The sequence below is a fragment of the Babylonia areolata genome, chromosome 21 (assembly GCF_041734735.1).
Source record: "Babylonia areolata isolate BAREFJ2019XMU chromosome 21, ASM4173473v1, whole genome shotgun sequence".
In the NCBI taxonomy this organism is placed as follows: Eukaryota; Metazoa; Mollusca; class Gastropoda; order Neogastropoda; family Buccinidae; genus Babylonia; species Babylonia areolata.
The window spans coordinates 7,438,733-7,448,441 of record NC_134896.1 but is presented as its reverse complement, the minus strand read 5'-3'; the positions used below and the strand labels follow the sequence as shown (position 1 = coordinate 7,448,441).

The window sequence follows — 9,709 nt, the reverse complement described above, 5'->3', positions numbered from 1 at the left end:
GATAAGGTTATTGGTAACATACAAGTAGCTCGCAACAACAACTGGTTTCAATAATGGAAGGTGGAATACTGAGGTTTGATGATGATCGCAGGGTCGCACCTCTTCGCCCTGAATAAGAATCGGCCAGCAGTCTTGACAAGCTGAAATTCACACAGGTGGTGTCCTAAGTATGTTCAATCAGAACAGGCACTAGTGATCACCACCGAAGTGACTTAGCAGCAATGCAGGGTCTCCTCTGGTATGTGGCCTTTTGGCAACGAGGAGATAAGAGCTGCTTGAGTAGTTCAGTGCTGATAGAATATAAACACGCGCGATGGTTTACCGTTAAACATACGAATAGACATGGCGATTCTGAACACCACCGAAGTGACTCAGCAGCAGTGCAGGGTCTCCTCTGGTGTGTGGTCTTCTGGTAACCTTATATCGATGTTTCCCTGTGGACTCCTGACGCTGGGATTGCAACAGACGAATCCGGGTGTGGCTGTGTATGGGGGACTCAGAATGAGCGGCGTGGGAGTAAGCACTTAAAACGGCGCAGATGATGGAGAGGGGAGTGGAGGTGGGGTGATGTCACTCAGTGTGTCACGTGTTGCTGACAGGCGGAAGGGAGAACACCGGAAGCAGGAACGGAAACGGAACACGTTAACCCCAAGACTGCCGAATCCTGGTGAAATGAGATCAGTGTGGCACGAGTCTGAAGTGCAGTTCCTACTTTTCCTTTTTGTGTGTGCCTATCAGTGGTGCCATTGATTTTGCTGGTTAAAGGTAGTGTAATCCCATGAAGAAGAAGAAGAAGAAGAAGAAGAAGAAGAAGAAGAAGGAGGAGGAGGAGGAGGAGGAGGAGGAGAAGAAGTATTAGTAGTCCAGATAAAGAATAGTGATTGACGTACTGACTTTTGTAACCTTCTGTCTTTCCTCAGTGAGGTGGGCAGCCCTTTACTGAAGCAGTCAGGAAGTTAAGCCCAAGACACCAGTTTCTGTGGCCAGTTACTCCCCCTGACCCATGGCTGTGGCTGGAGACCTTCCCGTGGAGAAGACTGCTGTAGCGGCGGCTGGTTGCTGTGCCAGCGGATCATGGCTGTACCAGCAGCTGACTGCTGTTTCAGCAGTTTATTTTTGCATCCTCCCTCTCTCTTGCCTTCTTACATCCATTCTTACATCCATTCTTTTGACTTCACTTCACTTCACTTGTGCCATGGTCTGGGTGACAGTTGGGGCGCCACAGCTGACCTGTCAACCACCTTCCTCCATCCTTCTCTGTTTTCTGCTTCCCTAAGGGCCTCTCTCAGCCTCAGACCTGTCCATTCTGGGATCTCTTCCCTAAGGGCCTCTCTCAGCCTCAGACCTGTCCATTCTGGGATGTCTTCCCTAAGGGCCTCTCTCAGCCTCAGACCTGTCCATTCTGGGATGTCTTCCCGTCTCTTTTTCTCTCTGCTTCTTATTCTCCGTCCCCGTACAGTGCACTGCAGGATAGTCTTTGCAAGTCCTGTTGATCTTGTGATGTGCCCATATCACCTCAATTTAGTTTTCAGCAATTTTCGGTTTCTGCTGAGTTTTTATGATGATGATGTTGATGGTGATGATGATGATGTTTCTTCTTCTTCTTAGTAGTTGTAGTAGTAGTAGCAGCAGCAGCAGTAGCAGTAATAGTAGTAGTGGTAGCTTTCTTTGTTTCAAATTTCTGTCAGAGAGACAAAAATACTCAGTGATTGTTCAGTGCTTAAGAGTTGCTCTTGCACAGCTCAGGGCTACAAGGATCCCCTCCCTTACATTACCTTGTGTTATACTATCTGTATATTCAATGAACATTAAAAAAAAGTATTAAGAACAAAAAAAATAATCAGAAATAACAAGACCTCTCCCCATAAACTCTTTAATCTTTGGAAAATAACCCCGACTTCGTCTGTATCATAGAAACCTGGCTGCGCTCTCAAAGTAATGAAGCCACGTGCAAGGAACTGGCACTGCCTGGAGAATGTTGATCTCTTTATTTGCCTTGTTCTTCACGTTGGGCGGACATCGCCATTGGTATGTGTATAATAGTCGTGTACAACTGTAACCATCGGAACAGCAGAAGAGGTAACTGCTGTCCCCCCACTCTCTCGACCAAGAGGTCTCCAGGACAGTCGGGGTTGGGGTGGTGTCTCCAAAGGCCAACTAACCGCCAAGGCTGCAGCACCAAGAACTACCATTATGAGAGAGTGCCGAACTAACTACCTGTGTTACTGTGGCTGTTTGTTTTCTCGTGTAATATTATATCAGTTTTCAGGTCAAAGGTGCTCAGTGATAAGAAACTCTAGGGAGAACTGGACAGTACAAGGTCTTCAGAGAAGAACCCCCCCCCCCCCCCCCCCCCCCCTTTCGTTTGGCTCAGTGAGCTCAGTCAGAATCGCTTGTTTCGTTGCCTTGGAGTGGGGTACTATGTCAAGTCCATGCCGCTCTTGCTGAAGTTTTCCGGGTGTTTCTTCCCCTCTTGTAGGTCAACTGTGCGTTCCCAATCTTCGGCACTATCAAGCAGTTCACGTTTCTATGCTTTGGATGTTACAGCTGTTCCTGGCCAGACTTTATTGCCTTCTGCAGAGAGGAACTTTATTGGAACTTCTGGTGGTGTGGGTGTTCCTTGGACAGTGCTCACTACGAGTGCAATTTCTTTTAGCATTTGGTTGTGCCTCCTCGTGTACCGTCCTTGGCCCAACGCCGTTTTGCATGAGCTGAGGATATGTTCTGCTGTTTGTTCGCCATGGCAGAGTTGGCACGCAAGGTCATCTCCTTTTCCCCATTTCATCAAGTTTGTAATTGAGGGAAGGAGGTCGTACACATCTTAACATGAAGCTGATCCTAAGAGGGGCCGTGTTCAATATGTTTCTCCAGCTGGGGCTTCTTTGGAGTGCATTTTCCCATGTTGTCTACTGCCCCTGCTGGCCTTGCTGGACTGCCTTCTGGACTCTTTTTTCATCCTCTTCCTTCTTGATCTCATGTATGATCATGTCTCTTTTTTTGCTTCCCCTCTTGCCTTGGACCAACATTCCATCTTTACGATCCCAGTCCCTGTCTGTTTGGGTACATCCTATTATTTCCTTCATCTTGAGACTTTCTTTCGCTGCACTGACTGCCTCCCCAAGTTTCCATTTTCTGCCAGTCTTCAGCTTGGGTTGGTTGGATCTCACAATACTGTCTCCTGTGTCTTTGAGCATGCTGAGAAGTCTTGCCTTCCCTACCTTGTATTCTTCGACAAGGGATTTCAGAGGTATCCCCAGCTTTGCTTGGCGACAGTAGAGTGCCACGTCAGTGAGATCAGGTGGGACACCAAGCCATTGGCGTGTTTACTTGTTGATCTTTGCCTCAATCGACTCGACTGTGCTATAGCTGATATCATATATCAGGAGAGGCCACAGGAGCTTTGGTATCAGCAAAGACTGTAGGCACCACACTTTGTATTTGCCAGGAAGGCCACACATGTCTTTGATATGCAGGCCTTCTTCTGCTGTCTGCTTGGTTTCCTTTCCTTTTTTTGTATCTTTCAGGGACTCATCATACCAGCTTCCAAGGCTCTTGACTGGTTCATCTGACACCGTTGGAATGGCTTGGTTTGCTACAGTGAATGTGACCGTTTCAACTACCTTTACTTTACATAGTGAGAGGCTCCGTGATTTCTTTGGTTTGAAGTTCATCCTGGCTGAGGCAACTAGCTCTTCCAACCGCTTCAAGATTTCACGGGTGTCATCTTCTTTTGTTGAGAAAACTGTTGTGTCATCCATGAAGGCTTTCAAAGGAGGTATCTGGTACCCGCTGCCGAGTCGGCTCGATCTGTGCCCTTTATTGAGGCCTTCAAGATCACTTCCATCACCAGCATGAACAGGATTGGAGAAATTGCACAGCCCATGGCTATGCCCACTTCCAGGTTGATCCAATCTGTCGTGTATTCCTTGGTGGTGAACAGCATTGAGAAGCCATGGATGTGGTTCTCCAGCATTTCCCTCATGTTCGTTGGTACGTGGTGCATCTCAAGAGCCAGTTGGTTCATCTCATGAGGAACTGACCCATATGAATTTCCCAGATCCAGCCATACCACGTCTAAGTCCTTTTTCTCTGCCTTTGCTCTTTGGATTGCATCCCAAATCATTGTGGCATGTTCTACACAACAAGGACCTCCTGGGATGCTGCCTTTCTGGACTGTCAGTCTTGTCGCCATGACAGAGAAGAAGATTTTATCTTCGACATCCACGAGCGATATTGGTCTGAACTGGCTGATGGAACTTGAATTCTGCTCTTTCGGGAGGTACACACCATCAGCTATCATCCACTGGTTGCTGATCTTCAGGTCCCTCCATGCTGATCTTCTCACTCCGTGGAGCCAGTCAAGGACTTGAGGACATTTCTTGTACAGCAGGTACGGTATTCCGTTTGGACCTTGTGATGATTTGGCCCTGGCTTTCTTGACCACTTTCTGTACTTCCTCAAGGGTTGGTGGTTTATTGCTGAACTTCTCTGGTTTCCTGGTATGAACCAAACCCTTGAGATCTAGTGGTTTCTTGGTTTGCGGATCGGAATACGTTTCCCTGAGATGCTGTTCAAGTGTTTCTTTGTCCACTTTAAGTGCCCCTGATTTGAGCTGCTCAGTTTCCTGGCGAACTGAGAGGGGTCTTGTGTCTTCTTCTTTTTGCACCTTTTGCTCCTTGCTGATTCTGCTTTACTGAGGGCACTGTGCTTTACTTTCAGGTCTTTCCAAAGTTTCTGTAGGCCCTGCTTCTCAAATTTTGAAACAGTCTTCTTCCTTTTCTTGAGCTTTCTTTTTGCATTTCGGATGTTGTCCATTTCTCGTTGTCGCCTGGATTTTTGAGGAGGTGTTCTTGTGTTTGGTTCTTTTACTCCATCTTTCCCGACAGGTTGTGTACACGATATCTCCATAAGTGGCTAACGTGTATTCCAAGGTGCTTTTTTCCTATCAGTGCATCAAGTTTTCCGACAAATTTCTGGTCCAGCTCTTCCATTCCGTTTTTGCACTTGCAGGTGGCAAGTTTAGTTTCGGCGTTTGGTTTCAAGATCTTGTAGAAACGATTCGTCTGAATTATCAGCGTGGATGTCCGTGGCAATGTGGTTTGAATCCTGGCCTTTGTTTTCCGACGTCTTAAATGCCGGTACAGTACTCTGCTGACCATTCGTTAGATTATTCCTACAACCCTTTTTAGTTCTGTGGATCTTCACGCCACGCTGAGTGGAGAAATTCTACCCACAGACACATGGGAATTCCATCGGTTCTGAAATCGTAGTCCGTTTACCATTTCTAGTCGTGATTCTGTTGGCGCCAGTGGATTTGTCATTCTCTCCAACTTTCGGTGAATCCTGGGAGCATCTCCTCTGATCATGAGTTTAATGAACGCTTGTCTATGCTAATCTATAGTCTATAACAAAGGTGACGTGAAATTTTACTTTCATGAATTATCTGTTTTGTTTTTCCAGAATTTATCATTATCATTTTTTTCGTGATAATCGCAAATTGTGAAATGTGCATTTTGAATGCAAATCCTTAAAAGATAAGTATTCTTTCCTTTTTTACAGATCGATATATTGTGTTGATGAGAGGAGTTTCTGGTAGTTGTGTTATATGGTTTCCATTTTTAACGATTTGGCATATTGTTTTGAAACATACTGTGAATCTGGCAATTTCCCTTAACACAGGAAGTACCGTTGAATTTTGTCTGCTTTCTGTAGCAAGCGCATAATGAGAAGTATTTACTGACAAAACTTATTTGGAAAAAAAATTGTTGTGTGGAGAGAGGTTCTAGACACGTGCATGTGTACATGCAAGTATTTGTTCATGTGTGATGGAAAGATTGAAACCATTATGCAGAAACAGAAAGTTGAAAAAGAAAACAGATGAACGGAAAGATATATAGCAAGACAGGAACAGACACACAGACAGACGGACATACAGACAGACAAATACAGACAGACAGAGACACACAGACAGACGGACATACAGACAGACAAATACATACAGACAAAGACAGACAGACAGACAGACAAGAGGCAGAGAGCCACACAGCCTGACGTCACGGTGCCTGTCGTTCCCCAGACAGCTCAGGCCAGTTCACCCAGACACTTCTGCCCAGCTCTGAGGGATGCCCGGACACCCACTTCGCCTGCTCCGACGGGTACTGCCTGCCCGTCTTCGTCCGCTGTAACGGCGTGTACGACTGTGCGGCAGACAAGGAGGACGAGGCGGACTGTGACACTGTCACCTGCCCCGGCCTCTACAGGTGTCGGTCCTCAGCTGTGTGCGTCCTTCCGGAGCACCTGTGTGACGGCCGGCCCCAGTGTCCCCAGCACGACGATGAGTGGCTGTGCCGCTTGTCCTGCCCCGCCCCCTGCCTCTGCTACGGCCTGTCCTGGATCTGTCCCCGGCCCTTTTCTTCCGCTGTTGCTGCTGGCAACGTGTCCCAGCTCCGTTACCTCGATGCCAGTCGGTCAGGCATGACGCTGCGAGACGTGGCGTCTCACAGGCTGCTGATCTGGCTGAGTCTTGCCTGGTGTCAGCTGCGGGAGGTGGGTGCCAGCAGTCTGCCCAATCTGAAGACGATGGACCTGAGTCACAACGTGCTGACCTCGGTGGATCTGGACGTCTTTCTGTCTCTGACCAACCTGAAGCGGCTGCAGCTGTCTGGGAACCCGTTGAGTTCTGTCTTTTCTGGGGAAAACAGCACCCGACAAAATAACCTGAAAACTATCGTCCTGTCATACACCCTTCTCAAAACCTTAGGCAGCAGATCGTTTTCCAATTTCCCACGACTTGAAACTATTAACGCTTCCTTCAGTCAAATCACAAATATTTCTGAAGAAGGGTTTTCCTTCACGCCGGATCTAAGAGTTGTAGACTTACAGGGAAATGCACTGCTAGAGTTTCCTTTTGATTTGTTTAATGGTCTTGGAAAACTGAAAACCGTTTACACGGAAAACTATAAACTGTGCTGTAGAAGCATTCTGCCTGCAGATTTTGATGAGACGTCGTGCCATTCACCAAGAGATGATATATCTTCTTGCGAGGATCTCTTGCGTGCAGATACTTACAGGTCATTTTTATGGATACTTTCTTTTCTTGGTTTACTGGGAAACATGGGTTGTATATTATTTCGGCATTTTGTTGCGAAGACATCAATGTCCACTGGCTTTAACGTGTTTGTCAGCAGTCTCAGCCTGGCTGATTTCCTCATGGGGATTTATTTAGTCATAGTGGGCACGGCTGACGTCACTTACAGGGGCAACTATTTTTACTTTGAGGAGATGTGGACGTCCAGTGCAGTCTGCAAGACAGCCGGTCTCCTGTCGTTCATGTCCAGCGAGATTTCTGCTTCCATGATCTGCGTCATCACGCTGGACAGGTTCTTGGCCATCCGCTTTCCGTTAAGCCACCTGCAGTTCCAACGGCGCTCTGGACTGGTTGCCTGTGGCGTCATCTGGTGTCTGGGTTTCCTGGTCTCGGTGATTCCTCTGCTTCCTCCCATGTCCAGCTGGGAGTTCTACAGCCAGACTGGGGTCTGCCTCCCGCTGCTCATCATCCGTCAGAGGTCCGCGGGCCAGAGCTACGCCTTCGCCGTCATGATCGTGTTCAACTTGCTGCTCTTCCTGCTGATCACTGTGGGCCAGATGCTGATCTTCTGGACCGTGTGGACCACCGCCATGACCGCCGGCACCACCAAGAAGTCCTCCCAGAACATGGTCATCGCCCGCCGCCTCACCACCGTCGTCATTTCCGACTTCCTGTGCTGGTTCCCCATCGGGCTGCTGGGACTGCTGGCGTTCGTGGGCGTTCCCATCCCCGGGGTGTTCAACGTGGTCATGGCCATCTTTGTGCTGCCTGTCAACTCGGCCCTCAACCCTTTTCTCTATTCACTGAGCACGCTGAGAGAGAGGTGGGAAAAACAGCAAGAGAAACGCTTGCTGAAGGAACTGGAGGCAAAGTTGTTGAAAGAACACGAAGGTTTGTCCAAGAGGAACCAGGAACTTTAAGCGTGCAAATAGTCATTGTTTTGTTGTTGTTTACACTTCAATAATTCTGAATATTGGTAAATTGTCAGTGTGTCATTAGGTACCAAATACAGTTTGTTAATTCATGTGTAATCCTACCGAAACCAGCAAATTATCTACTTCATTTTAGTACGGAAAATAGTGAGTGAAAATCGTGTCATTCAGATAAATGAGAAATGATAAAGATCCGAAATTCAATTGCCATTGATACATACATGAACAAAAATAATCATTAGCAATGGATTCCATCTTAAAGGCACACGATGCTTTTTTACAAACACCGGATTGTCCATTTTGTGGAGTTTAACAATAACTATATATATATCTGTATATTCTGCAGGAATGGGCCAGATAATAGGAGAAAAACTTTTTTTTTCATCTTTCATCCTTTGGGAGAGTTTGACCATGAAACATTTCGGAAAGATGAATTATACACTGACTAACAACTAAACAGTCCAGATCCTGGTCTTTAAAACTGACCAAGAGATCGGGATCTCGGGAGCTGTTCAGTAGCCCAACACCGGTCCAGTGACATGTCGACATCAGCCCATAAAGCACTGTTCATGACACATTATCTTAACCATTAAATATATATGTGTCACACATTGCGACTGTTTTGCTTTTTGAAGCCTTCAGAAGATTCTCTTTCAACAGTCTCTGCTGAGTTGGTGTGATTGTTCGCGAAGTTGAGAATTTTGGTGCTGTCGATGGTAGTCTTCTGCTGGTACCCCCCCCCCCCAACCCCCACCCCCCTCCTCGCTCTCGCTCTTTCTCTCTGTCTCGTAACCACACATAGATGCACGCGCGTACACACACACACACACACTGCACACACATTCAAACACGCACGCAAACAATGATTTCCATACAACATAAGACAAAAGAAATAGTTTCAAGCGGTACTGTTTTTTAAGTTTGCGAAACCAGTCCCAGAGAGGAAAAAAGAAAAGAACAGATGTTCTGAAATCGCCCCCCTCCCCCTCGCATACCTTCAAGGCTAATAGAACCCTCTCCGTGTTCTCAAAAGTGGGGGTGGAGGACTCAGTTTGACAGCAGTGTCTTTCAGTAACATCCACAGAATCTTTCACAGTGACATTCTTTCCATCTCTAAATCACGATTTCCTAAAAGTTCAGTTTAGTTTATGTTACTCAAGGAGGCTTTACTGCTTTCGGGCAAGTCCATATACGCCGCACCAAATCTGCTAAGCAGACGGTATCAAGCCCAAACCACGACACCTAGTCGTCACAGCAGAGTATTGACTTCTTACCACTTAGCCTTTCTGTCCTATGTCCTAGTAATGAAAGGTTATGGCTAAATTTCTGATACTGCTGTATAAAAGTGTAAACTGATCTGATAAAACTGATCGCAATTTTTTCACTTCAGTCACAAATTCCCAAGTACTTGATGGTGAAGAAAACGAAGGTTTATCAGGCTCAGCATTTATCATAATGCAATCTAAGAAATACATACGAGATTTACGTTAAGAGAATTTCACGATTCTTTGTTTCATAGAGACAAGGGAAGACTTTAGATATTTTAACCAATTTGTTCTTGATGAAATTTCGCAAATGGACACGAGGTGGTTTAGAAAACCGTCTGTAAAGGTTTCACACCCAAAAATGAATTCTCCTCGTTTACATGAAGGCAAAAATGACATTTTTGGATCTTTACTTTTACCTGTTA

The 9,709-nt window shown here is 46.4% G+C and overlaps 1 protein-coding gene across 1 annotated transcript in view; it reads left to right on the top strand.

Moving 5' to 3' along the window:
• The window catches only part of LOC143296261 (uncharacterized), a 10,543-nt gene extending 2,127 nt beyond the window's left edge, over positions 1-8,416 (top strand). Inside the window, exon 3 of the mRNA XM_076608098.1 lies at positions 6,077-8,416. Within this exon, the coding sequence (XP_076464213.1) occupies positions 6,077-8,007 (1,931 nt within the window). The 3' untranslated portion in view covers positions 8,008-8,416. The remainder of the gene's footprint in view (positions 1-6,076) is intronic.
• Positions 8,417-9,709: the final 1,293 nt, after the last annotated feature.